This window comes from Panthera pardus, unplaced genomic scaffold (assembly GCF_024362965.1).
Source record: "Panthera pardus isolate Hobbes unplaced genomic scaffold, ASM2436296v1 HiC_scaffold_13, whole genome shotgun sequence".
NCBI lineage: Eukaryota > Metazoa > Chordata > Mammalia > Carnivora > Felidae > Panthera > Panthera pardus.
The window spans coordinates 121,253,832-121,279,843 of record NW_026526688.1 but is presented as its reverse complement, the minus strand read 5'-3'; the positions used below and the strand labels follow the sequence as shown (position 1 = coordinate 121,279,843).

General features: G+C 37.6%; 1 protein-coding gene across 1 annotated transcript in view; it reads right to left on the bottom strand.

The window, feature by feature from the left end:
• The window catches only part of EMCN (endomucin), a 102,751-nt gene that overhangs the window by 18,360 nt on the left and 58,379 nt on the right, over positions 1-26,012 (bottom strand). Inside the window, exons 5-8 of the mRNA XM_019415832.2 lie at positions 17,613-17,651; positions 5,381-5,473; positions 4,866-4,919; positions 3,074-3,169 (exon numbers count right to left, since the gene is read on the bottom strand). Of these exons, the coding sequence (XP_019271377.2) occupies positions 3,074-3,169; positions 4,866-4,919; positions 5,381-5,473; positions 17,613-17,651 (282 nt within the window). The remainder of the gene's footprint in view (positions 1-3,073; positions 3,170-4,865; positions 4,920-5,380; positions 5,474-17,612; positions 17,652-26,012) is intronic.

Below are 26,012 nucleotides of genomic sequence, written 5' to 3'. Positions count from 1 at the left end.
AATTTTCTGAACTTGAAGTCTAACCCACATACTTGAAGAGAGTTGAACTGTGGGTGTTTAATGGTGCTAATTTAATAACAATGCTGTAAAACTCTGTTCGGAAAGCAAAGTTAACAATAACCAAATAGATTTTGCTGATTGTACAATTACCGAACTTGGTTATAAAGTATTATATGCTTTCAAAATAACTCTCCAGGGGCCCCTGGGTGGCTCAGTCGGTTGAGCATCCGACTTTGGCTTAGGTCATGATCTCACAGTTTGTGGTTTCAAGCCCCGCATCAGGCTTTGTGCTGACAGCTTGCTCAGAGCCTGCAGCCTGCTTCAGATTCTGTGTCTCCTTCTCTCTCTCTGCCCCTCCCCCGCTCATGCTCTCTCTCTCTCTCTCTCTCTCTCTGTAAAATAAATAAATGTTAAAAAAAAGAATAACTCTCCATAGCTATAGGTATTTTATACATTTTTTTTCCTGAATGATCCAATTCATCCAATTCATTTCTTTAATAGAAAATGTCAACTTTCCAAATAACTTAGTTGCAAATCTTCTTATGCAAAGCAGTCTTTCAGTACTGGGTATTTTTACAAATGGATTTAGCACATTAATTTTTTACCTATCCTACTCAACACCCACAGGCTTCAACTTGGATAGTCGATTTCCCATATAAAATAGTATTGGTGTTTTAGAAACTTAGAGAAATTAAACTGATTTATAAAATTGCTATTTCCCCTCTGGAAACTAAGGAAACATATTTCAGACATTATTAAGAAGTTTATTCACTAACTCCTAAAGGTAAAGGCATTTCTTTGTTTTTTTCTTATTTTCCAATAAGAGCTATAATGAACACTACTGTTTTTCGTAACTTTGCCTCGTACTGTCACGCTTGGGCCCCGAACTCTCCGTGAGGTACATGGCCAGGGATTGGGCTCAGGAGCAGCGTCCACTAGTGTCCTGGGAACACATTGTTCAAGGGGGTAAACCCAGAATAGTGTGGCTTGCATATCTTATAAAAATAATTGATGTTTACTTTTTTAAGAGTATATGAGACTTAGGTAGCGTTGTGTTAGTAAAATATTTAGAATTGAAGTGAGGTAAGGGAAGGTTCCATTTTACTGAAAATTAAAAATTTAAGTCAACAAGCAACAAGCAAGGCTCTGCTATGTATTATACACAGTGCAATGTGAACGATATGTGGTTTGTGACTTGGAGGGCTTGCCCGATGTCACAGACTGAATGTCTGTGTCCTCCTAAAACTCATCTGTTAAATCTTAATGCCCAATGGGATAGTATTGGGAGGTGGAGCCTTTGGAAGGTCATTAGGTCAGGAAGGTGGAGTCCTCATGAAGGGGATTTGTGCCCTTATAAAAGAGATCCCAGAGAGCTCTCCTGTCCCCTCTGCCATGTGAAGACACGGTAAAAGGGTGGCTGTCTACAAAGCGGGGAGAGTGCCCTCATCAGACATCAAATCTGAGGATGCCTGGATCGGACTTCTCAGCTTCTAGAACTGTGAGAAATGTTTGTTGTTTAAACCACCCTACCTGTGGTATTTTTGTTATGGCAGCCCCAACAAAGACCCACCCTGCAGTGGACGCAGGCACATAGAGAAGTAACTGTACGATAATGTGATGAATAATATTGCAAAATTCTGTGCAAGGAGAAGTAACAAAACACTCTACTCCTCTTAAAGAGATGGCATGTTATAGAAAGATACACTCAATGGCTGTTTGAGCTAGGCCTTTATGGATAAACTGCAGATCAGGTATGTCATAAAAGGTAAGTGGTGAGCAAGGTGTTCTAGGAGAGGGAATAGCATGGATGAGGGCCCTCCACTAGACAACCAGGGCTCAGGTCTGGGATGGAAAGATAGGTTTATGCTTAAGGCAACAGAAAGGGGGTTGCTGAGCCATGGGAACTGAAAGGGGTTCGAGAGAGCTGAAGTTTCTGGGACAAGAGACAGACTGAAAAAAGACTAGGAAATCTGAATGAAGTAAGGATTTAGTTAATAACAATGCATTGATTGGTTCATTAATTGTGGCAAATATAGAATACTACTGTCAGATATTAATAATAAGGGAAATGGGGTGTGCAGTGTAGGGGAACTCTTTAACTATCTTTGTGACTTTTCTGTAAATCTGTCTCTTTTAAAATAAAAAAAAATTAAAAAAATAAAAATATAATGCAATTATGGAAACCAGAAGTATTTAAAAGGAGGGAAAAGAAGATGAAGTAGCAAAAAGAAAAAAAAAAAAGAAAAACAAAGAGTGACGACATAAAAGAGAGCAGTGCTATTTATTTATTTATTTTCACTTCAGGAGTAGAGTTTAGTGATTCATCACTTGCATACAACATCCAGTGCTCATCACAACAAGTGCCCTCCTTAATGCCTGTCACCCATCTATGCCATTCCTCCTCCTACTCACCCACTCACCTCCCTTCCGGCAATCCTCAGTTTGTTCTCTACAGTTAAGAATAGCAGTGCCATTTTAAAGAAAAGCGGAAGGACCTTAAATGTTATTGGAGAGATGAAGGAGGATAATAAAGAATCGTCACGCTTAAATCTCACGAAAAATTGCCATCGTGTTCGGTCTTGAGGAGATGAGTCAATTAGCAGAACACACAGTCATGGAACACACCTTCATGGAAAGGAAGATGTCTCCCCCAGGCATGAATAAGTCACAGAACGCTCCTCTAGAGATTGTGGGCCCCTCAACTAAATCCTTAGCAATACTTACCTTTATTTTTTGTCACATGGAAGTGGACAAAAATCTTCACTACAGATAAGGGATGTCATTTTATGCCTTCTTTACTACCATAATCCCCTGACCACTCACAAAACTGGGGTTATTTCATTAAAAATAATCTGTTCATATCCGATTATATCTGTCACTAGTAAATCCTCACTCCTTACATTCGTCAGCGTTCAATGGGTTTCTCTGCCCCTTCTCTTCTATTTCTGTGATCAAGTAACATGGCATTTTCTTTCAGCAATCCTCCTCTCCCCTCAAGAGTTTAAATTCAAGTTTAGACTGAATATATATTCATCTTTCAGGAAACAAAATGCGACAAAACCCTGTCACCTACCTGGGTCGGTCTTCCAGCACATTCGATACAAACCCACAAGAATAAATGCTGAAAGGGTCACCACAATCAAAGCAATAACCACTGGCAGAATAATACCTAAAACGTATTGAAGACATTGTCAATTAGCGTGGCTGTTGAATTTAACAGTAAGTAGTTTACTGAGCAAAAGCATGCATGCATTCTTCCTTCTTCAAACATCACTCTATTAGACATCTTATATTTTAGGCAAAGAAGATTTATCTGATTCAAAGGTTTTGCTCTAGTTGTCATTTCTGACATATCCACTTGATGTCAGTCTTGCAGCCTTTTGAAATAAAATTGTAAACCTAAGGGAGCTGGTTCCTCACCTTAGTTAGATACTGGAGAAGTGAAGCAAATGGAAGACTGGAGATGTCCTCTAGACTATAGTGTGACCCACATTCACACATTATATTCTTTACTACTGTATAATAAGGTTACTAATCTATCATCTATTATCTATCTATCTGTCTCTCATCATCTATATCTCCCGTACTGGAACTGCTCTAGTCATAATGTTGGCATCCTAAAATATCACAAATGTCTTTCCATAATGATATCTTAAAACTAGAAACAGCATAAAATAGCATAAGTGGATATAAGTGGAAAGCAGAATCGATTTCTAAAAGTGAACACATGGTCCAAGAGGGATGTATATGGATGTGGTCATGCATTTAAAGGAGAGGTGTTGTGACAGTAAGTTAGGGTGAGTTTTTAAGAGGAGAGTCTTGCTGTTTTGCTTTGTTTTTAGCACCTGCCTTATGTTCTGACAGTCATTTCCCAAGACAGCTGTCATGAGGATACAACCAGAGATGCAGAGGTTATAGCTCTTATTTAATTAGTTATTCTTAGCTGCTTGCATATGTACTCCTTATATTTATCCAATTCTTTTGTAGGATGGCTTACACTTCCAATTTTATGGTTAAATGCTTGCTTCATATTAGACCTTGAGTGAGATCATTGGTGCCTCCCAAAATGAAGATGCCATGAATTAGCACGTCAGTAAATGTAATGCTGACTTATTCAATAGAATGGCTTTACCTAAAATTAGATAATCTTTTCTAATCCAGTTTCATATACATTCACTTTATCCTTAATTTCTAGAGAAATTAATGGATTTTTTCTATTCAGTCCTAGAATACACATGTGTTATATGACATATATATGTTTTTGCTAAAATGGGGCATTTCTTTAAAGGCCATTTTTAACATTAAGGTAGAGTTCTCTGAAGAGAAACAATTCATTTTTATAGACCCCTCTGCCTGTGCACTTTTGCTTATCTGAGACTAGTCTCATCAATTCACCTTGACCCTAGGTGGTAATTGCTGAGCACTAAAGTAAGGAAAAAATCCCAAGGGTGTGCTCATTAAAACCAGACTCAAGGGGCACCTTGGTGGCTCAGTCAGTTGAGCATCTGACTTCAGCTCAGGTCATGATCTCACGGTTTGTGGGTTGGAGCCCTGCTTCAGGCTCTGTGCTGACAGCTCGGAGCCTGGAGCCTGCTTCAGACTCTGTGTCTCCCTCTCTCTCTGCCCTTCCCCAACTCATGCTGTCTCACTCTTTCAAAAATAAACACATTAAAAAATTAAAAAAAAAAAAACAGACTCAATAGTAGGAAATTCTTAAGCGAGCAGCAGTTAGATAGAATTATAATGGGATTTCAGGTTCAGTAAAGTTGATAAAGGCTGTCTATAATTGAATCCTCTCCTTTATCAGTCACATTCAAACATTCTGAGTATTTATAGCCGCGAATGAAGATATGTCCGTTACTCACTGGAATAAGAGGGGCTGGCTGAAGAAGAGCTTGCATTTTTTGCATCCTCAGTACCTATTATTTTAAGAAAGAAAAAAAATAAATCACCTTTGGTTAATGTATGCCAATCTTCCCAGTCCTTCCCCACCCACCCTTTCCTCCCATTTAAGCAAGCCTCTGTGATCTATAAGTATGATGCTTCAAGCGGAAAACAACAACAACAACAAACCAACAAACAAACAAACAAACAAAAAAACTATCTCATTCTGAAAGGGCTCTGTTTTGTACATCAAGTTTGGTAGGGAGTTAATGTATACAACTTGATGAGTTTGGACAAAGGTATATACCTGTGAAACTATCATCACAATCAAGGTAATAGATAAATCTATCACTTGCAAAGTTTCCTTGTGTCCCTGCAGTTTTGTTTTGCATTTCGATTATACCTCAATAAAGCTTTTTTAAAAAGACTGTAGGGTTTTCTTGGTGAGAAGAGATCAAGTAACCAAGCTTCCACTCGTATTACACAGAAGTCATACCTTGAAACTGGGAGATGTTTCCTGGAGTAGTTATTGATATTGAGGGTAATGTACTGGCATTAGAAGGTAATGTCTCTGGACGTAGACTGTTAACTGTAGGGAAATCACAAATGCAGTCAGACGAGGGTATTGGTTCTTCTTACTGAATTTCTTTGTGGATGTAAACAGTTTGCATTTCTGAAGACCCGTGAAAATGGTTGATTGTTGAATAATAAGATACATACAACCGTACACTTAATCATAAGTTCATCTATTCTTCCTGTAAAGACGATTAAATTTGGAATCACAAAACCTGGGCGCCAGCATCACGTCTTCGAGAACTGGCCAAGAAAGCTTGAGCAAGTCTCTTTTCCTAAGCTGCCGCCTTTATCACCTGCTTCATGAAATTCTTGTGGGATGTGAATCTATTCAAAAACAGTACTCACATTTCAGATATTACAACTTTGGCGGATGTTTTTTTTTTTTTTCCCACTGTACTTAAAATAGACATAAATGCATAGGACTTCAGATTTTATCGTGTTTCTTGGTGGTTGAAGAAATTGCAGTTGAGGCTTTGATTAGAAGGATTGTCTGGGGAAAATATCAAGGAAAATTCCTTCATTTGCACCCTTGAAGCTCAGTAGTTGTTTACATTTATGTGCCTTCTTTAGAATAACTGCTGCTTGGTTGCATTTCTGCCACCGTCCATGCTCTTTTCTTCCAAAGGAAATATTAAGTTTAACTTATTATTATTCTCATTAATGTGTTTACTTAAGTCAACATCTGCAACCTTCAATCAGAAGGACTGAAACAAAAATTATAAATAAAGTTGCATTATTCAAAACCCACCGATCTCAATAAGTTGCAAGGAAATATAAATACCTAAGTGCTTTGTAAACTTAAAGCATTTATCCTCGTGAATTTTGGATAAAGCACAGTTTGCGTTTTGAATGATTTTGGAAAAGAATTATTTTTCAAAGAATGTAGTTTAAAAGGATTTCTTTTTATCACACCTGCTTGGCTTGTCTCGCTGCTAAGTTTTAAGTTCTGGCAGTGTGAAGGCCATAACCCCCACCATCCTCCACCTGGAGCTCTAACTACAGTGGGTGTGCAGTGATATGTGGCTGACTGCTTGGCTGCACCAAGAGGCATCTCTTATAATTATGGCCCCCTTAGGAGTATTGGTGCCATGTATAATTGCACCAAAGAAATTGATATCGCCTATGGCTGCCTTGGATCCTTCTTTCTTTGCCACCCACAGTCCATCGCGCATTGCATGCTCATGCATTTTTGACATCTGTGGGGGAAGAATGATGTTTCGAGTCTGTACCGTTCTTGCCATGCAAGGGATCTGTGGGAGGAAGCTAGATATATGCCCATAAGAACAAAGAAAAATGTCAGACTAGTGCACTAAACAGGCAGAAAAAGCAGTACCAAATGAAAGACTGGGAACTAGCTGAAACCTTGGTACTTTTAGTTGTTTTTTCCAGCGTCAAGTGTTTTAGTGAGAATGTTGCTCTTTTGATTGTGTTGGTAGAGAACAAGATAGCTGATTAAATTACCAATGGCATTAATTCACCCGGGATGAATTAATGAATTCCCAAGGCTTAATTTTCAAGACTCCAAATCTTATCTTACTACCTTCTCTCTTTTTTAAAAAAAAAATGTTTATTTTGAGAGAGAGAGTGAGAGCAGAGGGAGAGGGAGAGAGAGAGAGAATCCCAAGCAGGCTTTGCACTGTCAGCACAGAGCCCAACGTGGGGCTCAGTCTCATGAACCCGGAGATCATGACCTGAGCCAAAATCAAGAGTCGGATGCTTAACCAATAAAGACACCCAGGTGCCCCTATCTTACTACCTTCTCACAGATAAGCTAAATGGCCATAATTCTAAATATAACCCATGTGGTTTATATAAAACTCTGAACTTTCCTATTTAAAACATGTTGATAGTCCAGTGCCAATTCTTAGTGCTAATGATCCATAGGTTAACCCTTCTTGAAAGAAGAATTTATTGGCTCCTTGGACAAAGAGTTTAAATTTTTTGTTTTTCTTTTAACTGAAATGTTCAGTTAATTAATCATTTCTGAAACCAGTACATCTACACACACACAATTACACACACACACACATACACACACACTCTTTACCTCTAGTAATGTGCAGTGCCTTCTGGGGTTTTGTTTTCTCTTGTCTTTTATTTAATATTTACAATATTGGTCATGACCCACTTATGGAAATTAACTTACAGGTTTGAGATAGACTATTAGAATGCTCATATTGATGAAATTGTTATTCTTGGCTTAATTCATAAATTGTGGGCCTAATGGAATTCTTTCTGTGACTAAGATAGAAGGATCCATGGTGTGTTCAGAGCTGATAATCTCTGTGGGTTTTGTTGAGACTCTATTATCCTATATTACTATTGAAGCAGCATTGGCAGAAGATGTACAAGAGAAGTATAGTGGAGTATTTAAGAGCATGATTCTGAAGCCAGAGTACATGGGTTCAAATCTGACTATAGAACTGGTTTCCTGGAGAATGTTGGGTAAGTCACTTAACCTCTTTTTTTTTTTTAATGTTTATTTATTTTTGAAAGAGAGAGAGAGCATGGTCAGGGGAGAGTCAGAGAGAGAGGGAGACAGGATTTGAAGCAGACTCCACACTGTCAGGCAGAGCCAGATGTGGGGCTCGAACCCATGAACCATGAGATCATGACCTTGGCTGAAGTTGACGCTTAACCAACTGAGATACCCAGGTGCCCCCTCGCCCTTTTTAAGTTTCTTTATTTTGAGAGTGAGGGTGAGAGTGCAAGCTGGGGAGGGGCAGAGAGAGAGAGAGAGAGAGAGAGAGAGAATCTCAAGCAGGCTCCATGCTTTCAGCACAGAGCCCGAAGTGGGGGCTTGATTCCATGACCCCAGGATCATGATCTGAGCTGAAATCAAGAATTAGATGCTCTACTGACCACACAGGTACCCCAGGTCATTTAATCTCTTTGTGCTTGAGTTTCCACATGTACAAATGGTGATTATAATAGTTCTATATCATAGTGTTATAAAAGTTTAATGAGTAAAATTATATTTAAATTGCTTAGAAGAGTACTTGATACTAATATATTTATATTATATATAATATTATTATAATATCATAATATGATATGATACATGATATATTATTATGCTATATTATTATATTATATTATTTTATAATAATATATTTTTTATTATATTGTGATTAGGCCTCTAAAGAGTTGTACCTTTCACCCAAAGTCAATTTGTCTAACTTTCTCAAAAATTCTTAGTGTAAAAATATATGCAATAAACTTTATGGGTACCTCCATGTTTCTAGATGCTTCTTTTCTCTAGCCAGGAACTGGAATAACTGAAGTATATAGTGCTCTTAGATGACATAGATTTACTGTTTGACCCTGACTTTTGGTGATTGTAACGATTATTTAATTTCAGATATGTTCTGTCGTAATTTAAATACAGTTTGCAAGCTTCAGGCCAATGCTTGGAACAGGCTGTTTGAGGTAGAGACCCTCAGAACCAAGTCTGTTGTAACAAGGTGCATCCAAATTTACCCCACTGGCATCAGACTGTGGCATATATTTGGCCCTTGCTGTAAAGGGCCAAATATATTTCTTCTGTTTTACCTGATGAATCATTGGGTGTTTTAAAGACAGAAGGCCTTACTGATATCTCAGCGTACCTGTGGTGGCAGTGAGAATGAGCCTTAGAAAACTCTAACTACAGGAAGTGTAATTGACCAAGGTTCCCCACCTGCTTTCTGAAATTCATTGCTGTGTTCTTGCTGATGTCATGCCTCTCCTAGGCTGAGCCTAACAGGCCTGTTCCTGGGAGCCGCAAACTCCTCTGAGGAGAGACTGGGGCTGCAGGAGTCCCTGATGGCCTTTTTAGAGGAGGGTATATGTGATACATCGGTATTAATGGGAGAAAAGTGTGAGTGGCAGCTGAGGATAAAACATTCTATATGAGAAAGAAAATACAGCTATATATTCTTTTTTTATTTCTTGTATGTTGCCTACACTTCTTTCTAAACACTTCTTTTTGCTTCTTTCTGAACACTTTCTAAACTTTCCAGATGCTTTATTTAAGATTTCTTTTTGAGTTTATTTATTTATTTTGGGAGAGACAGAGACAGTGCAAGTGGGGGAGGGGTAGAGAGAGAGAATCCCAAGCAGGCTCCACACCACCAGCACAGAGCCTGATGCATGTCTTGAAACCATTAAGCTGTAAGATCATGACCTAAGCCGAAACCAAGAGTCACACGCTTAACCGACTGAGCCACCCAGGCTCATGTTTCTAAACACTTTCTAAACTTTCTAAACATTTTCTAAACAGTTCTTTTTACTTCTTTCTAAACACCTTCTTTTTTATGCTTAAAGAAGTACCTAAGGGGTTAAACTTAATTGAATTGAATGATTGTTTCCCATTATTTATAAATAACTGGGACACGTGTTTAAATTGCAATTTGGTGGATTCACGTCTCATTTTAAAAAATAACTTTTGAGCATTTGACACAATGAGTCATTCCTCCTGAACACCTTTGCCTCATGTGACTTCCGGTAGAGCACAGCTTATGGGCTAATCTTCTTGGTCTCTTTGGCTGGTTCCTCCTTTATCTGACTTGATCTTGGAGGGTCCCAGGGCTTAGTCCGTGGTTCTCCTCTCTAACTATGCTAATTTCTTTGATGATCTCATTCAATTTCAAGGCTTAAATACAATATCAATGCTAATGATCCCCTGACTTATATTTCCAGACCTCATTCTTAAACTCCAGATTCATAAACCCACCTGCTTACTCAGCAAATAATAAACATCTTAAATTCCACGTGTCCAAACTTGAACTTCTATTTTATCTTTAGCCTTCCCATCTGGCAATCATTCCTTCCAGTGGTTCAGGCCAAAGATCTCACAGCTATTTTTGCCTCATCTTTTATAACCTATCCCACATGCAGGATCACCAGGAATATATCTATTGGTTTCACCTCCAAAATATATGCAGAATTTGGAGACTTCATGCCACCTACCCTGTGACTATGCTGGTCCAAGCCAACACCATCTCTCTCCTGGAAAACTACCAAAGTATTTTTGCTTCATCTGACAGTCTTTTCTTAGCTCTCAGATTTATATTTATAAAATATGAGTCAGACCATGTCACTACTTTGCTCAGAACCCCCAATGTTTCCCCATTTCTCTTATGGAAAAAGCCAAAGACCTTGCAATAATCCTCCAAATCCTAGGCAATCTGCCTGGCAAATCCCCTGCCCCCATACCTCACTAACTCTAGAGGTTCGTAAACACACTGGGCCTCTCCTCAAGTTCTAGATCTGCCAGGACCCTCTTCCTCTACATATTGGTTTTCTTACTTCCTTGTATTTACTTAAGTCTTTTCAGGAAAGCTCACCTTGACCACATTTTTCAGTACTGTGAAATGGTCCCCACCTTTCTTCACCTCTCCAGCACTCGCGATCCCTCCTTCCTACACTGCTGTGCATTTTCTCTTTCTTATAACACTTACCATCTTCTAAGTAAGATCCTTGAGGTCAAGGATAATATTTTGCTCACTGGTGTCTCCCAAATGTTAGAACAGTGTCTGGAAGTACAGTCCATAAGCCTTTGCTCTATGGATAAACAATTTTTTTTTGTAGAAATGACTACTGTTAAAGATAAAATGAATTAATGAGCATACCTTTTGAATCTTCTTAATATTTGGACTGGTACATATTTAAAATAATTGTTTCATTAGTATGTTCATCTGTTCTACAATAAGAAAAAAGTAGACAGCTACTCTGGGTCTAACAGGAGATATTGAAGGAAATACTATGGAGTACAAGAGGCATTTATTGCCTTTAAGGAGCTTACATTCTAATAGAAGAGGTGAGAAGCACAGCCCAAAGTTGATAGATGTGAAACATGAAATAAAGAATAAGACAGAACAATATGTCAGGGATCAAAATAAGAGAGACTCTGTTATTTCTTATTGAGTTTTACTTATGAGCTAACTCTTAACAAAAACGATCTGAGGAGCTTAAGCAATGATATATACCATGAGGTGAATACGATAGAAATAAGAAATCAGAACCAATGCAAATGGATGAAACAAACAAGCTCCTTTTAAAAGTTAATAACAAACATAACACAGTTTCTGGTGCTCCTAGAAGAATTGACCCTGAGCATCCTGCAACTCAGGAAAAGGAAGCACAGTCTAATCTAGGCTTTCACTATCAGAGGAAAAAAAAAAAAGGTTTATTCTATAAGTAAGTGGCATATAAGTGGTGCAGGCAATAAATGCTGCGAGTATGGCTGGTACCATTCTGTGTTTTGGGAGGGGAATATGCTGATATGATCCCTGAAATCTCTTCTAGCTTTAAGATTTTGGTTTCTTGTCAAAGTTCCTTTCAATCCAGATTTTGTCATAGCTAGAACATATTATTGCCTATAATGGCACCCTCTGTTTACTGAATGGGCAAAATATCAAAGGGGAAGTTTTCTGCTCTCATCAGACTTTACCTTTCTAACCTTGGCACACTCTTTCTTTCTTTTTTTTTTTTTAATGTTTGTTTCTTTTTTCTTTTCTTTTCTTTTTTTTTTTTTTTTTTTTTTTTTTTTTTGAGAGAGAGAGCATGAGCAGGGGTGGGATAGAGACAGAAGGGGACAGAGGACCCAAAATGGGCTCTGCACTGACAGCAGCAAGCCCTATGCAGGGTTGGAACTCACGAACCATGAGATCATGACCTGAGCCGAAGTCCGATCATGCTCAACAGACTAAGCCACCCAAACGCCCCGACATTGGTGTACTCTTAAAGCAATGCAGAAAAAGTTTTATCTCAAATCTCTTTCACTTTGCTGTGGGCCATTGGTGTGACTAACCTGAGGTAACAGAATCTTTTAACCCAGTAATAACTGTGAAAGGAGATTTATTTACCTCAGGTAAGTTTTTGGAATTACATGTTGAAGAAAGAGGCTGAATTTTTTTGTGATTTGAATATGAATGGTTATTAATTTCCAGAAAGTTATATAATATGCAAAGAATGAATGAGGCACTGTGCTAATTAACCTTATTCCGAAACATTTTTAATCTCGTGCTTTCTACATGAGAGATTCTGTGGCTCTAAGACACAAGGTAACACATCTGACAGTAAGTAGAACTAAGACATAATAAACCAAGTAGGACTCACAACTTCCTTCTCCCTTCTCATTATACCATGTAACTAACGGATTTTAAGTGAGTTTAGTTCATCTTACTTGTTAATGGAACCGTTATCGATGAGGCCAGTGACATCTTTTCTCTGCATTCTGAAAGGTTTAGAATGTTCTTACCCTTCCCCCAGCACAGATACATCATCTTACCTTAAATTTACAATGTGGATAATATGACTTGAAAACACTGAGAAGTTTTACAATATGTAACTATGTCAGTGTTATGCTTTCTGAGAATGTGAGGGTAAGCTTTTCAAAATATAGGCATTAAAATATTAAATAGGATTTTTATTTTCCAATCCTTTCGGGATACTATGTGTTGTGGGAATTATTCTAAGTGTTTTACAGATGTTAACTCATTCAATCATTGTGTTGTAAATATTTTCATTTTACAAAGTGGAAACTGAAGCCCAGAGACATGAAGTAATTTGCCCAAGATGACAGAGCAAGTAGGTGGCAGAGTTGGGATTTGAATGCAGGCTCTAGAGTCTGTGCTGTTAAATACGATTATGCTGCCTGCTACAGTATTTCAGCAGGAATGAGTTACAAGTCCATGTCTCCTATTTTTGTTACATAAAATATAGTTTATTTAAATTTAGACTCCAATCAAGACAACCTTCTTCTCATCAAAACAAACTAAACACCTCCTTCCTTTAACGGGCCAAACCAGACTATGCAGATACGTACAAGGAGAGAGAATTATTCCTAATACATTAAATAAAGCACATTGTAGATTTTATAAGGCACACACCATTAGTAGTAACATTGAAATGTATTGGTTTTTAAAGCAAACGCTGGGTAGCTAATCAGTCAAGACTGAGTTCTTATTGACCTTCTGTGTAGACTAGAGAGTCACAAGCCCTTCTTGGAGACTCAGCAGATTTCCAAACTAGAGGAGAAACCACCTAGCTATACCCAGATATATACAATTTCTTAAGTGAAAGTTTATGGCAGACTCTACCACATAAATATTGACATACCCCATTAGTGAGTTATTTTATTCTCAACCAATCTTTTAAACATTAAACAATTTCCAGGTTAAAAAACAACAACAACAATAAACCTTTAGGTTTGCTATATGTATTTTTCTAGCTCAGGTGGATTCTAACTGAACAATAGTGCCAAGATTCTGTCAGTCAGAGTTGGAATACTCAGATAACTAATTTTCTGTATAGAATGATCGATGCTTACATTATATGAATTCCTAGAGATCAGCAACCAATTCTCAAACATTACACAGGGTGTTGAGCGCAATGAATATGCCAGGAGGGAGTATCCTCCTTTTCAAAGGCCAGTGGTCACGTTGGGTGGGATTTGTCATGTCTGTTCTGGCTTCTAATTTTCCATCAAAATTAACATCTACAACACAGTTGAAGTTGTGAAACACAGTAAAAGAAAGTAAAGAAGATAGGTACAATGAGATCTTTCACAAGTTGTACTGTCTACTATGGGAATGTTGTTGCAACAATTAATTTTATTTGTCAAGTTGACTTTGCCACTGAGTCCCCAGATATTTGGACAAGCACTAGTCTGGAAGTGTTTGTGATTATTTTTGAGGATATTAACATGTGGATTAGCAGACTGAATAAAACAGACTGCTCTCCAATGTCGATGGCTCTCCATCCAATCAGTGGAAGGCCTGAATAGAATAAATTGGTTGAGTCTCAGTAAGAAATAAGGAGTGGGGCGCCTGGGTGGCTCAGTCGGTTGAGCGTCCTACTTTAGCTCAGGTCATCTTCTCGTGGTTCATGAGTTTGAGCCCTACACTGGGCTTGCTGCGGTCAGCCTGTCAACTTGGAGCCTGCTTTGAGTCCTCTGTCCCCCCTCTCTCTTCCCCTCCCCTGCTTGCATGCTCTCTCTCTCTCACAAAAAATAAATAAAAGCATTAAAAAAAAAAGAAGGAGTAAAGAACAAATTCTTCCTGCATCACTGCCTTGAGCTGGAACCTTGGTCTTTCCCTGCATTTGGACTCAACCTAAAATATTGGCTCTTTTTGGGTCTTGAGACCGCTGGCTTATAGTCTGGAATTTAACCATTGGCTCTCTTGGTTCTCAGGCCTTGGACTGAATGTACACATTGCTCTCTCTTGGGTCTCTAGGTTTCCAGCTTGCTGACTGCAGATCTTGGGACTTCTCAGCTTTCAAAATGCATGAGCCAATTCCATATAATAAATCTTTACACATAGATATATATAATTTCTCTGGAGAACCCTGAGTAATATAGTTGTATTTTCCAGAAAGTTGAAGGCAACTGGCTTATTTATTTCCCCATACACTGAGGCATATTGGTCCATTTTTCTTCAAATCTAAGGTCTCTTATCAAAGAAATCAAGAGTTTCATTTTCAAGGACACGTTATTAGTTATGCTTGTCTGTGGAAAAGTGATAAGGCTAAAGAAAAGTGAATTCCATCATTGATTAAAATTGTTGTGATAGCTACATAATTCCTTCGTATCTATGGAATAGATAGCCCTGCATCACTTTTTCTTTGCATCGCCTCGCTAGCTCTGAACTCAGAGCTAGAAAAATGAGTAGGCAGAATAATCTGGAAGCTAGGCGGTCATTTCTTACACAAACATTTTCCTCATCTTTCTTAAACTGCTTTCCTAAATCTTATATATAACACAACCACAGCTAAAGGGGGAAAAAATTTCTCCCTCCCCAATCTTAACATACGGTTAAGAAGTTTGAAGTCTGTCTATGACACATCACTGTAGACCTATATGGCTACTAAAATTATTACAGTTATTTACCGTGCTGATTAGTCTTTGCTGGTAACCCTTAATGGCAGGCTCCATGTATCACTCACAACTATTAGCTAGTGTTACATGTAATAGAACAGAATGACTATTTATTAAATGCCCAGCTTAGTGGTGGTTGGTTGAATATACGGTTCTGTGTATTTAGTAGAGTCTTATGCGAAATTTGTGATCTTACCATATATATTACAGTGGGTAGTTGACGTTTGACCTTCCCACTTTAGACATGGAGCATGAATTCTTCACACATGGAGCATGAATTCTTCATGCTTATCATCATTAAGCACAACAATCAACCTCGTATTGCCTTTTCTCTATTAAATTGAATGAATGTTCATGTCTTCAAAACTTGGTCAGTAATTTCCCTATAACTATAACTATCTTTTTTATTATATTAGCCATTATATCTACATACAATTTCTTAGAATTGATGCTCTATGTATATTTGCCCTTACTTACTTTGAATTCTCAAAAAGTCTTTATATGAAATAATCATCAATTTATATACCCTTAATAATATTTTTTGAAATCAGTGGTAAAAACATAGTTTTTCTAAGAAAATGAAAGATGGATGCATAATATGAAAGGAAATGCCAAATGTGAGAACCATATATGATGCATATTAGCTCATATTTATAAAAAGGAGGCAGTACTAATAATTCTGTGGGCTAGAATTCTACCTCAACTTTTAATAAAAAAGAAATACTAAGTATTTCAAGTAAGATGCCTATTCTTGACCACATTTTTGATCAAACTGTTTCACAATTTGATATTTGAACACCTTTGATAACAAATGATTGAACAAACAAATGATTATAGTTGTCAACAGATATATAATTAATACCTTGTCATTAGACTTTTTTTTCAGTGAGTCTGGACTTAGTCTTTACCTGTAACATATATCTTTGAAGTTAAAGACTGACTTTTCTTATAGTTTATAAAGTCAGTCTCATTTCTTTTTAGTACACTGATCAAATCAATGATGTGTTTATTATCTGTTTTAGAACTAGTTTCTGTAACTCAAACTATAAATGGTGTAAATGGGCTTTCTATTACAGTTAAAAATCAACTATAGTTAAAGCTAGCATTTTGTAAATTAATCTCTCAGAGGATTCTTCAGTGTCTCCTTAAAGGGAACTGATGATTTGGGCAGCTTCTCAATTCTCTTCCATCTGTAACTTCTCCTGGTTAACTAGTCCATGAAGCAGAAGGGAAGGACTTCTCCTGAACAGTGCAAACCATCAGCCAATGGATGCGCTGTTTTTATGTTTTGTTTTGCTTTGTTTTTCCCGGTGCATTTTCTAGTGCATTTTAGACTTCCATGCAAATGGAAGTAAGTATTTAAAAAAATACAGTGACACAGGAAAATAAAGAGAATTAATATAAAAATAACTTCTGAATTCATGAGACATATTGTGTAGAAGATAAATAATCAAATGTTAACAGCATACTCCTTTCAGGTTTGAGTTCCTTGAACACATGATGCAGGAGGTAGACTATGATGATTATTTAGTACATTTGCTCTGAAAATGGAGTCGCTCATAATTTTCACAGCTTTAGTTTTCTGGCTTCGTAAAAAAGTGACATGATCTTCTAAGTGTATTTCACATATTCCTCATTTTTATACGTACCACAGGTGAACAAGATTGAGAACCTAAGAGCTTTATCATTTATAAAAGTACGAGGTGGGATGTAGGAAGATAAAGTCTCCCAAATAATTATGATTTCAACACAACAGAAGGGTTCAATGTTACCATCTGCCTCTTCCCAACAATCTTTTTCAGTTTCTGTTGCGCCATCGTCCTAGATTTACTCATTTTAAAACTTAGGATAACAAAACAGGAGCACTTCTTGGAGTGATAATATTTTAGGCTTCACTGTGGTTTGTAACATCAACTCTCTGACTGCCAGGATCAGGCTGTGTTGGGAAGCACAGAGAAGACAGAGACATACTATCCTTCTGGGAGAGGGCATGCCAACCACAGAAACAGACGGGGAAGAGCGGATTCTGGGCAGAGGACTCTTCCACAGGCTTCATGTATTTACCAGGACTGATTCCACTCACTCTGGCCACAGGGCACTCAGGCACATCCTATACTCTGATCTGCATTTTATTTATTATTTATTTTTTAATACAAGTTCTCCTAAACATGTTAGTTGTCATGTCATGTTTTCTCTTGTACTATTTCCTCTGCCCTCACACTGATCTCCTTTAATCTCATTTTGGGGATCTTTCTCATGAATGTTCTCAGAGAGGAGAAAATGAACTTACCTGGTGTTTCTGTTGTTTTGATTGAACTCTGATTCTCAGCTTTAGAGAAAAGAAAAGAAAAGAAAATCACTACAAGGAAATGTTGACTGTCCCAATTGTTACAGGTCGTAAATGGACATAGATCCTACTTCATTTCTGATGCACTTTTCTTTGAATCATAAAATCACAAGGTGTTCCTGGTTAGAAAGACTTTAGAGCGAAGGTCAGCCATTTTTTTTTTCTTAAAAGGCCAAATAGTAAATATTTTAGGCTTTGTGGGTCATAAGTCTCTGTAGCAACTATTCAACTTGCCGTTGTAGTGTGAATGCAGTCATGCATAACACCTAAAGAGACTGTGTGGAACACATATGGCTGTGTTCCAATGAAACTTTACTTACAAAAACAGGTGGGGTGCTAGACCCTGTCTGTGGGCCACAGTTTGCTGAATCCTGTTTTAGAGCGTCTGGTACAACTCCATATCCTCAATAAGCCAAGAAAATGCAGACAACTACAAATCCTTTGGGCGGGGCTTAATGAGTGACATGGCCATGTGTCATATTCCCACTAAGAGATGATGCATTTCCTGACCTGAGAGAGACTTAGGAAGGTTCGGACAGATACCTCTCAAACTCAGGGAATTCCTTTAACATAAACATAGTTCAGATGAGCTTTCTACAATAAAATTACTTGAAAAAATTACAATCAAAGATTACTTCAACAACTTTGAGTGTATGTACCATGAACAAAATCTGTCATGTGAAAAAAAGAGAAAAACAGAGAAAATGATTTTAAAATAACCAGAAGCCCAATAGCGATAGTTTAAAATATCCATTTGCCCCTTTGTGTGTTCACTTGACTGCCTATCAGCATCTTGAATTTAACATGCTTAAAATAGAACTCTTGACGGGTATCCTTATATCTTCCTCTTCCCCCACCTTCTTGGTTCAGTGCATGGTAACATTGTCCCCCAGCTGCACAAGCCAAAAAGTAGTAGCCTTCCGTGATTCTCCTCTTTTTCTCACCCCTATGGGCTTTGGCTTCAAAACATATTCCAACTATATTCATTACTTAATTGGCTACTGTTCATCTAGCACCGATCTCTCTCCCTAGTTCCTGCAATAGCCACCTAGAAAAATCTATTTAAATTTAAGCTTCACTACTCTAGTGGCTCCCTATTCCTTTCACTATGGATGGTAAATCTTTACAGGACATGACCCCCCGTTTCACCCTGATTGGTAGATAACATCATGGAGCTCTTCCTACCTTGGGCTTCTCTGCTCACTCTTCCCTGTGCCTTGGTGTTCTCTCAGGCTACGCTCTGGCTTCCTTCTATCTGTCGTGACTCTGCTCAGATGTCACCACTTAGAGAAGTCTTCTCCAGCCTCCTCACCTAAAGCAGACTCCTTATTTCTCTTCAAACTCTGCCACTCGGCTTTGTTTGCTCAACAGTCCTTTTATTACCACAGTGACATTTTTAAAATGTACTTGCTGTCAGTTGAATATGACTCCAGGAGGACAGAGATGGCATGTTTTATTCAGAGCCACAATTTCAGTACCTACCACCAGGTCTCTAGTAAAAATGTGGAATGAGTGAGTGAGAATAGGAAATAACAATAGTAATAAACAAGACAAATTCTACTTACCTGAATTCAATTTTTCAGGGAAAAGAATGTGTTATTTAAAATTGCCAGTTGGACAGCACTCTCAACAATAGCCAAATTATGGAAAGAGCCTAAATGTCCATCAACTGATGAATGGATCAAGAAATTGTGGTTTATATACACAATGGAGTACTACGTGGCAATGAGAAAGAATGAAATACGGCCCTTTGTAGCAACGTTGATGGAACTGGAGAGTGTGATGCTAAGTGAAATAAGCCATACAGAGAAAGACAGATACCATATGGTTTCACTCTTAGGTGGATCCTGAGAAACTTAACAGAAACCCATGGGGGAGGGGAAGGAGGAAAACAAAAAAAAGAGGTTAGAGTGGGAGAGAGCCAAAGCATAAGAGACTCTTAAAAACTGAGAACAAACTGAGGGTTGCTGGGGGGTGGGAGGGAGGGGAGGGTGGGTGATGGGTATTGAGGAGGGCACCTTTTGGGATGAGCACTGGGTGTTGTATGGAAACCAATTTGACAATAAACTTCATATATTGAAAAATAAAATAAAATAAAATTGCTAGTTGGATAACTATAGCTGCCATTAAGCATACTCTTATGATTAGTTCCACATATTATTTGCTGATGTCTGCAAGGGACAGACAATTACCATTCTGCAGATCTACAAATATTAGCTGAGAAAAGTGAAACTCCTTTCAAGGTGGGGACAACGATTATAAATTAGGTGTGTTCATTCTAATGTCTATCCTCTTCTACTAAAGTAGACAGTTTTTCTATCCACTAACCCACCCTGAATGGAAAATTTATGTAATTAATTTTTGCTTTTGATAACTAGTTAAAATACTTTTGAAAATGGCATAATGCTGTATTTGGAAGATGCAGTTAAAATATTTATCAGCTGCTAGAGGATTAGGATGCAAAGACAATTAAAACCCTTTGTTCCTATTGCTATGAATATCAGGTCATAACCTTTCTTGCTGATAGACTTCATTAAGAATGAAAAAAAATTTAAACTTGTATCAGACAAAACCTGATTGTTCTGTATTTAGTTTTTTTATTAGCCTTCAGAAATGCATAATAACTTTAGAAGGACGTGTCATTTATAGAAAATGAACTATGTCTTAAGGCTTAGCTGAATCAAAATAATAACGTATGTCAGTGCAAAACCCTTATATTCAGTGTACGAAGAGGTCCAGACTTTCTTTTTTTTTTTTTCAGACTTTTATATATGAATGCATATGCTGTTTTTTTGAGGAACAAATTCTGCAGATCTTAAATATTTAATCAAAACTAAAATAGATACCTTTTTTGTATGAAATCAAAGAGAGATTATTTTGAAAGTAATGAAGTGTTTTCATATGGCACTTCAAATTTGGATTCAGTTCTGTGGGCATAAAAGTTTAATAACGATGAATGTTATAGAACATGGATAAAGTGTGAATTCATGAAATGTGAAGACATTTACAATTATTCCTGAGTTTTACTTGTAAGTTTCATAATACATGTTTTTAGAAAAATCTAAACTCTGATCTATAGTGAAGTGAGTAAAGTCAGATAGCAAATGAGTGTAGTGCATGCTATTAAGCTACTCTCAAATTTAACTATTTAGTAAAGACTAAAATCTTAGTCAAAGTGGTTGGCAACTTAAAATCTGTTTGTTGAGTTTTATTCTATGAGATGGAAGTGTTATGAAATGCAAGAGAACTTCTAAATTTTCAAACTTAAATCCACATTAATCGAAAACTATACTCAGTTAGCTTTTAAAACAGAAAGCTTAAACAGCAAAACAACAAACAACTTTGCTAAATATCGTCTTATAAAGAATATTGTGCTCCTAACTATATATGCATATATAACTGTATATAGTTATGCATAGAAAATGTCACTAACAGGAAAGGAGAAAAGATACATTCCCATATATATTCCATATATAATTCTTTACTGATATGCTTAAAAATAATTTACTATGCCCAATTCATGTTTTCCTTATCATTTTCTTATGCACAGCATTGGCTGAGTCATTATATGTGACATTAGAGTTGACCCCAGATCAACACAGGTTTGAAATGTGTGGGTCTACTTATACACGGATTTTTTTTTTTTTTTTTTGGTACAGTGTAGGACTATAAATGTATTTTCTTTTCCTAATGATTTTTTAAAATTTATTTATTTTTGATAGAGAGAGAGAGAGAGAGAGACAGAACTAGAACGGGGGAGGGGCAGAGAGCAAGAGGGAGACACAGACTCCAAAGCAGACTCCAGGCTCTGAGCTGTCAGCACAGCCCAACGCGGGGTTTGAACTCACGAACTGCAAAATCATGACCTGAGTCAAAGACGCTTAATGGATTGAGCCATCCAGGAGCCCTTCCTTATGACTTTCTTAATAACATCTTCTCTTCTTTAGGTTACTTTATTATAAGAATACAGTATATGATACATATTACATACATGTGTTAATTGACTACTTATGTTATTTGTAAGGTCAACGGTAGGCTATTAGTAATTAAGTTTTTGGGGAGTCAAAGTTATACGTGGGTTTTCTACTGCCCAGAAGGTCAGCCCTCCCAACCCCCATGTTGGTCAAGTGTTAACTTGTATTTCTGGTTTGGCTAAACCATGACTTGTGTATGACTCAGACTTTGTTGTCCTAAGAATTCCTCTTGAAATAGTACAAACTAATTAAATATCATGTAAGAGATGTTATGATTAAGTTCCCAGATAAGTGGCATAGGTAAATGGTGCAGTTCCCTAAGGAAATAATGAGCCTGGGCGATCTGATAAATTAATAGTTTCCAAAGGATGAGATGCATAGCGTTGTATGAGATTCCATAAGGCAGTACTGGAAAGTGACATTAAATAAGATTGAAACATTCAATGAGAATGTTATTAGCTTTTCATCTTTCTTTCAGTTTATTTGGTTATTTCAATGAGGAACTTTCAAAATTACAATTTAATGCAAATGTGTGATTAATACCTAACATGTGCTTATCTTGATTTATTTTTTTAAATAAGAATGACCAAGCCTTAAACAAAGAGCCTTTGGCAAGCAACAAAACCTAGCTACAACTTAATTATATTTTGTTTTTTTTTAATTTGTTTTAATATTTATTTATTTTTGAGAGAGAGAGAGAGACAGAGTGCCAGAGGGGAGGGGCAGAGCAAGAGAGGGACACAGAATCCTAAGCAGGCTCCAGGCTCTGAGCTGTCAGCACAGAGCCTGACATGGGACATGAACTCATGAACCGTGAGATCATTACCTGAGCCAAAGTCAGATGCTTAACCCAGTGAACCACCCAGGTGCCCCTTTACATTGTTTTTATAGTGATTTTATAGCTACTGTTGATGCCTCATGAAACACATTTTTCATTTACAATGGTTTTCTTCTCAAGCAAATTTAAGAACAAAAAGTGCATCAGTTTAAAGGAAGCTAATAAATAATAGTGCAAATGGTTTACATATCTCGTGACACTCATTAAATTGTGGGAAATACTGAGCTAAAATCTTGTAGAGGCCCTTGATGGATGTGTAGAATCGGGATAAGCAATTGGAGGAAAGAAGAGGGGAAGAAGAAATAGGAACATGCAAATGAGGAGCTCAGGATGAAAAAGCCGGTCAAGAATAAATCTGGCCTGATGGGTGACGGCCTGAGAACCACCTTTCTTAGAATCACAGGCTTATATTCTGGGCCAGCCAATCAGCCAATTTGTGTTGTAATTGATGAACACTTACTTGTCAAGCATATGATTCACACAATTAAAAGCAAATTGTGGGGTGCCTGGGTGGCTCAGTCGGTGAAGTGTCCAACTCTTGATTTCAGCTCAGGTCAGGATCTCACAGTTTATGAGATTGAGCCCCGTGTCAGGCTCTGCACCGACAGCACAGAGCCTGCTTGGGATTCTCTCTCTCCCTCTCTCCATGCCCCTCCCCCACTAGCATGTGGTCTCTCTCTCAAAATAAATAAATAAACTTACTTGTTTTCTACTACCTTTATAGACTTCATATAAAATAGTCATGATGAGAACAAATAGGGTATAGTGAAGAGTTTATGAGTTTTGAGGCAAGAAAAACAGTGTTTGAATTTAATTCTTTTAATTTAACCATGGCCAAGTCATTTAGTCTTTCTGAACCTATTTCCTTATTTGAAACTGGTGTGATAAATACCAACTTTGCCTGGCCTTTATAAGGATTATTATTAATAAAATAATAGCTAACATTTATTATGTTTACTTGCCAGGAATTGTTTTAAGCTTTGTGTATTTTATCTCTTTTAATCTTCACAAGAATCCTACAAGGTTATGATCTTCTAGCTCTTTTACAGATGAGGAAACTGAGGCACAGAGAAGTTAAGTGGCTTATCAAAGGCCATAGTACAAATAAATGATTGTGCTATTATTCGAGCCTGAGCAATCTCACTTCAGAATCATGCTTCATAACCAATAAGCTAACTTCCTCTTGGCATGATTAAAGAGCTTAATTTGAGGCGCCTGGGTGGCGCAGTCGGTTAAGCGTCCGACTTCAGCCAGGCCACGATCTCGCGGTCTGTGAGTTCGAGCCCCGCGTCAGGCTCTGGGCTGATGGCTCGGAGCCTGGAGCCTGTTTCCGATTCTGTGTCTCCCTCTCTCTCTGCCCTCCCCCGTTCATGCTCTGTCTCTCTCTGTCCCAAAAATAAATAAAAAACGTTGAAAAAAAAATAAATAAAGAGCTTAATTTTTATTTTAAGACGGGTGTGGTGCCTGGAAAAGCAGGGCTTAAGCGTAGGTCGTTCTCATGTTTAGCTACCAGTATATCTAAAATGTCTATTTGGTTATTGTACAATTATCTCTGGTTTTTGTGCAGACATAAACTCCATATTAAGCTGGAATAAATTATAGAAGAAAGATACATATTTGATAAACTAGTCACTATTTGTAAATGTTATTACTCTTACTTAATAACCTACTGATGACTTATAAATGTTATTCATTTCTACTTGACAGAAGCCAGATTTTAAGTCTGTAATATTGTTTATGCTGTGGTAGCAGAAAATCTGGCTTGGCAAAACCCTTGTAGGTATTTGGACCAAGTCCTTGCCTTCGTTGAGTTAAGTATTGGCATATTGTCCATCTCGATCTGCCTTCTACGTATAATCTTATCCACATTCTTTCCTCAGCCAACTGAGAATTCACCAGCAAGAGAAAGAGTAATAGTTTTCCCTTCCTTGCCAATTTCTTGCAGTGTGTACCGTGCTTGCTTTTAAATCTGGTTACAGATACCTACGTGATTAAATTACCAGCAAGAAAAGCACCTATTTCTCCTCTCCATCTTCCTCTTCCTTTACTCTTCTCTCCTCAGAAACCAACTGAACGTGCACCCAGTACCTGGGAATAGGACCTTATTGGAACAGGTCTTTGCAGTTGTAATTAAGTTAAGGAACTTCACAACTTCAGGCATCTGTATAAGAGAATGCACAGGGGTGCCTGGGTGGCTCAGTCGACTAAGTGTCCGACTTCGGCTCAGGTCACAATCTCGCGGTTCATGAGTTCGAGTCCACGTCAGGCTCTGTGCTGAGAGCTCAGAGCCTGGACCCTGCTTCAGATTCTGTGTCTCCTTCTCTCTCTGTTCCTTTTCCTGCTTACACTCTGTCTTGCTCTCTCTCCCAAAAATAAATAATAAAAACATTAAACACTCAGAAAATAAAAAAAAGAAGAAAATGCACAGACAGAAAGAGGAGACACAGAGGGAGGAGAAGGCATGTGAATACACAGAGAAAAAGACCATGTGAAGACAGAGGCAGAGATTAAAGGGGTGCATCCACAAGCCAAGGAATGCAAAGGCCTTCTGGCGGCCATCCCTAGAAACTAAGAGGCATGCCAGGCACAGAAGCCTTTTAATATACTTGTAGTGAATAAACTAACATTAATTAATTCAACAGGCTCTCATTTATTTAACTGTAAATTCAGAACACTAACTTAGTGATACTATCTATCTTAAAAATTCTGGAATTCCAGGAACATGTCTTCCCCAGGTTGAATAAAAGAGTAAAATAAGAGAAATACACTGAACTTTAAGAGAATGGGAAATGATTAGAGATAAATGGTTTGAGGACTTGCTTCTTTTTGATCTACATCCTTTCTAGGGAGTAAAGCAATAAATTTCACTAACTCTTCTTTACTTGAAATCAAATCTACACTTCAGATGATGTACCCACAGTGCTTTTACCCGATAGTTACTATCCAAGGATCCATTACCCTATGTTTAAGAGGAAGATAAAGCTTCAGCTGTTCAACCTTCTCTTACCAGTAGATTGTTTGGTTCTCCTCCTGTCTCTGGCTCTTGGGTTTGCTAATTTTGAATATTTATGTGCGTGATGGGTAGAGATGGAAAGGGAACATTGCTCTGCTAACTGGGAATCTGGGCTAGCTCCTGGTTTCATCAGGCACAAATGGAAATGCGTGCAAACTCATTATAGCAAATGGATTCCATACTAAGCAGGAAGCACCTTGAGAAACAAGAGAGGTCTGAGGAGAAATGACTACCCCAAAAATGAGTTTTGTAAAAAAATCTCTAAAGGATTTAGTATGGAACTGGTTAATCAAATGGCAAATGCAAAGAATAGCAGTAAATACCTTTATTTAATTATCTTGCTTTCCAGGGTGCCTTATTTTTCAAGAAATAGCTTTGTGGGTGTATTTTTTTTTAAACTACTTGGAAGAAAGCCACTTCAAACTGTGTTTAGAAGCTAAATAAATACAATAGTCCCCAGAACAGAGATGCATAGGGCATTTTACTGCATAAATCAAAGTAAAATTAGGAGTCTTAAT